Source organism: Sinocyclocheilus anshuiensis, unplaced genomic scaffold (assembly GCF_001515605.1).
Source record: "Sinocyclocheilus anshuiensis isolate Anshui unplaced genomic scaffold, SAMN03320099.WGS_v1.1 scaffold277, whole genome shotgun sequence".
NCBI lineage: Eukaryota > Metazoa > Chordata > Actinopteri > Cypriniformes > Cyprinidae > Sinocyclocheilus > Sinocyclocheilus anshuiensis.
In genome coordinates, this window is record NW_015536463.1 from 51,886 (window position 1) to 54,707 (window position 2,822).

Sequence of the window (2,822 nt, forward strand, 5' to 3'; positions counted from 1 at the left end):
TTTAATAAAAAAATTAACAACCTAAAAAAAAAAACAACACTGTCTAGAATTACCATAGGGATCATTCTGCAAGATCTGATGCAGTCACTGATGTTGCTCCCATGATCCGTTGGTTATCAGGATAGTCTCCTCTTCTTACCAGCATTTGGTGACCTATGAAGTTGGTGCACTCATAGACCATAAAGCAGCCGCTTTCCACCCTACATGAGCAGCAGCGGCTCAGGTATGAGGTCACCTCAGGGCAGTCACCGCTAGTCTCATAGTTACGACCATGGAAGTTTCTGTCCTCATAGAATATTATCTGGAATGTATAGTGACAAAAAGACATGCTTACAATGGATATGCTACTCTTTGTTCTTTACTTTGCTTGTTAATCCAATTGAAAGTGCACTGTCCTTGTATTCCTCCAATAACAGCTGTCATTGTAAAATCAATGTATATCTTATTTCAAGTGTGATTTGGTCTAAGTAGTAATCCCATTCAAAACCACATTTGTCTTCTTCAGCATAGTTATCTCCTACCTTTCCCATGATTTTGCATTTGTTTCTATAGTGTCAGTGTTTTACTGTGTTGCTTTTATACTCAACTTGATTGCTAAAAATCTATAGCTCATTGTTTGAACTTCTTACTCAGCAATTCTATTTTTTTCTAAACTAGGCTACAAGTAGTTACCAGAACTGTTTGCGCCAATACCCTGTGCCAACTGTGGCTTTTCTTGGTTGTAGGGCAGGTGGAGGAGGACAACTGGTCCACTGATGTGTCATTCACTGTACATTTGAAACAGAATAGAGTAGAATAGAGAGAATAGAACAAAGACATATATTTCAGTAATAAAAGATGTTTTGTAAGTTTTTTTTTAAATTTGTGTGTAGGACAGGTTGATTATTCAGAAGTGTATTTCACAGTATGGTACACTATCTTTACATTGTGGTACACAAGTATTACATGCATACAGACATAAAACTAACCAATGCCTTTTTTTTGCCCATGTCAATTTTTATGTTATATTTTGAGGGTTCCCTTTCATGGGAACTTCGAACTGCGTCCTCTAGGGGTCGCTATGGGGAACGCCTCGTCGTGACCCGTGTCTGAAGCATACATTGAAAAAACACCAACTCGTTGGCCGGCGACAGCCATGACGTCACTACCGGTGCGACTATAGTATAAATAGGCGCCGGGAGCACACATCATTCTCTTCTTCGTCTTCATTATCAAAGGGTTACCTGGAATGAGCAACGGTAATTTTACTGGTATTACTGTGTGAAAGGGGCTAATGATTTATTTGATATGTTTCATTTCCATTGGTTTGCACACTTTTGGCACAATGACACTAATGGCAGAACTCAAAAGTGGTGAAAACAGGCCAAGACAACAGAAAAAATGCATGGTGAGAAATTTATTGTTTATGCTTATATTATCATTTATAGTTTCAGACTGTGAATTTAACACAAGTCCATGATTCTTCTAACAGAGCTGAATCTGACATTGCTGTATCCCATATCCCTGAAGCTCCTGTACTCTCCAGGTCTGAAGTATATCATCCTGCCTCTGTAGTGGGGCTGCTCATACATGAGCCAGTGGCCATCCATCACATGGCAAGACTGGCAGTCGGACATGCGATAACGGTCAATGAAGGAATCGCAGTCATCTTTCAGCTCATACATCTGACCTCCAAAGTTATCCCTCTCATAGATCCTCATTCTGTAGGGTCCCCTGTACTGTAAGATGAAAAGAAATGTATTGATTTAGTCTGATTCAATGCATTTCTAATTCAATACAGTCTGAATAATTGAGCACAGATAATACTATTATTGTTTTATTTTTTGTTACCTGAGGAACCATGCGACAGGACCTGATGCCATCACTCATTCCCATGCCCATGCAATCCGCATACTCGCCCCTCCTCATAAAGAACTGGTTTCCCATGTAGTTAGAATGGTCATAGACCACAAAGCAGCCGCTCTCCACTCTGCATGAATGGCAGCGGCTGAGGTAGGTAGACATATCAGAGCAGTCACTGCTGCACTCATAGGAGCGACCCTGGAAGTTCCTGTCCTCATAGAAGATGATCTACAAAGAAAAAAATGTGAATAATGTGAATATTAAAATACAAGTGGTCTCTCTGTAAACAGTAACCTTTAACATTTGAAGTAACTGGCTTTTTTGGCTTGCATTACACAACAGGTATGTGTATTAGAGCTTGTTTATGTAGCAAATGTTGAATATAATTACCTAACCGTTTGCACATAAAAAAAATGTAATCTTTGTATTTTATAAATTTATGGAGGATTTTGCTGTTTTTGGCAGCTCTACTCCACTGGATTAAGGCCACCCAATACATACCTTGCCCATGTTTGCTAGTCTTCGTGTGATTCTGTCCAGTTGCTGTCTGTCTGACTGCTGCCTTTTATACTTTATAGGCTGATAAGGGTTTTTGTTATTCAAATAGCCTGGAACCTGATGATCAAGCAGGTCTGTGATTTCTGTTAATTTAATTGTGCAATCACAGCCTTCATGAAACAAATAGAATGAAAGACAAACAGAAAGATAGAGTGAGAGAGAGACAGCAAATGAGAGTGAAAAAGCAAGATAAATCACGTCAACCAAGAGTTACCATGTCTGAAGAATTCCTTAAAGGGGTCATATGATGCGACTTCAAGTTTTCCTTTCTCTTTGGAGTGTTACAAGCTCTTGGTGCATAAAGAAGATCTGTAAAGTTGCAAAGACTAAAGTCTCAAATCCAAAGAGATATTCTTTATAAAAGTTAAGAATCAGCCACACCTACCTAAAACGGCTCGTTCTAACATGCCCCCACATATCTA

General features: G+C 39.2%; 1 protein-coding gene and 1 pseudogene across 1 annotated transcript; both read right to left on the reverse strand.

The window, feature by feature from the left end:
• LOC107668939 (gamma-crystallin M3-like) overlaps nucleotides 1-537 on the reverse strand; it is a 1,859-nt pseudogene extending 1,322 nt beyond the window's left edge.
• An 842-nt stretch (nucleotides 538-1,379) lies between these two features.
• On the reverse strand, nucleotides 1,380-2,410 carry LOC107670564 (gamma-crystallin M3). Its single transcript, XM_016463584.1, has 3 exons — nucleotides 2,344-2,410; nucleotides 1,831-2,070; nucleotides 1,380-1,718 (listed from the first exon to the last, which is right to left on the reverse strand). The coding sequence occupies exons 1-3, from the start codon at nucleotides 2,350-2,352 to the stop codon at nucleotides 1,443-1,445; spliced, it is 525 nt and encodes a 174-aa protein (XP_016319070.1). The 5' UTR covers nucleotides 2,353-2,410; the 3' UTR covers nucleotides 1,380-1,442.
• Nucleotides 2,411-2,822: the final 412 nt, after the last annotated feature.

Coding starts and splice junctions, on each gene's coding strand:
- LOC107670564 (XM_016463584.1), bottom strand. Junction 1,719..1,830: donor CCTGTCGCATGGTTCCTCAG/GTAACAAAAAAT, acceptor TTCATCTTACAG/TACAGGGGACCCTACAGAAT.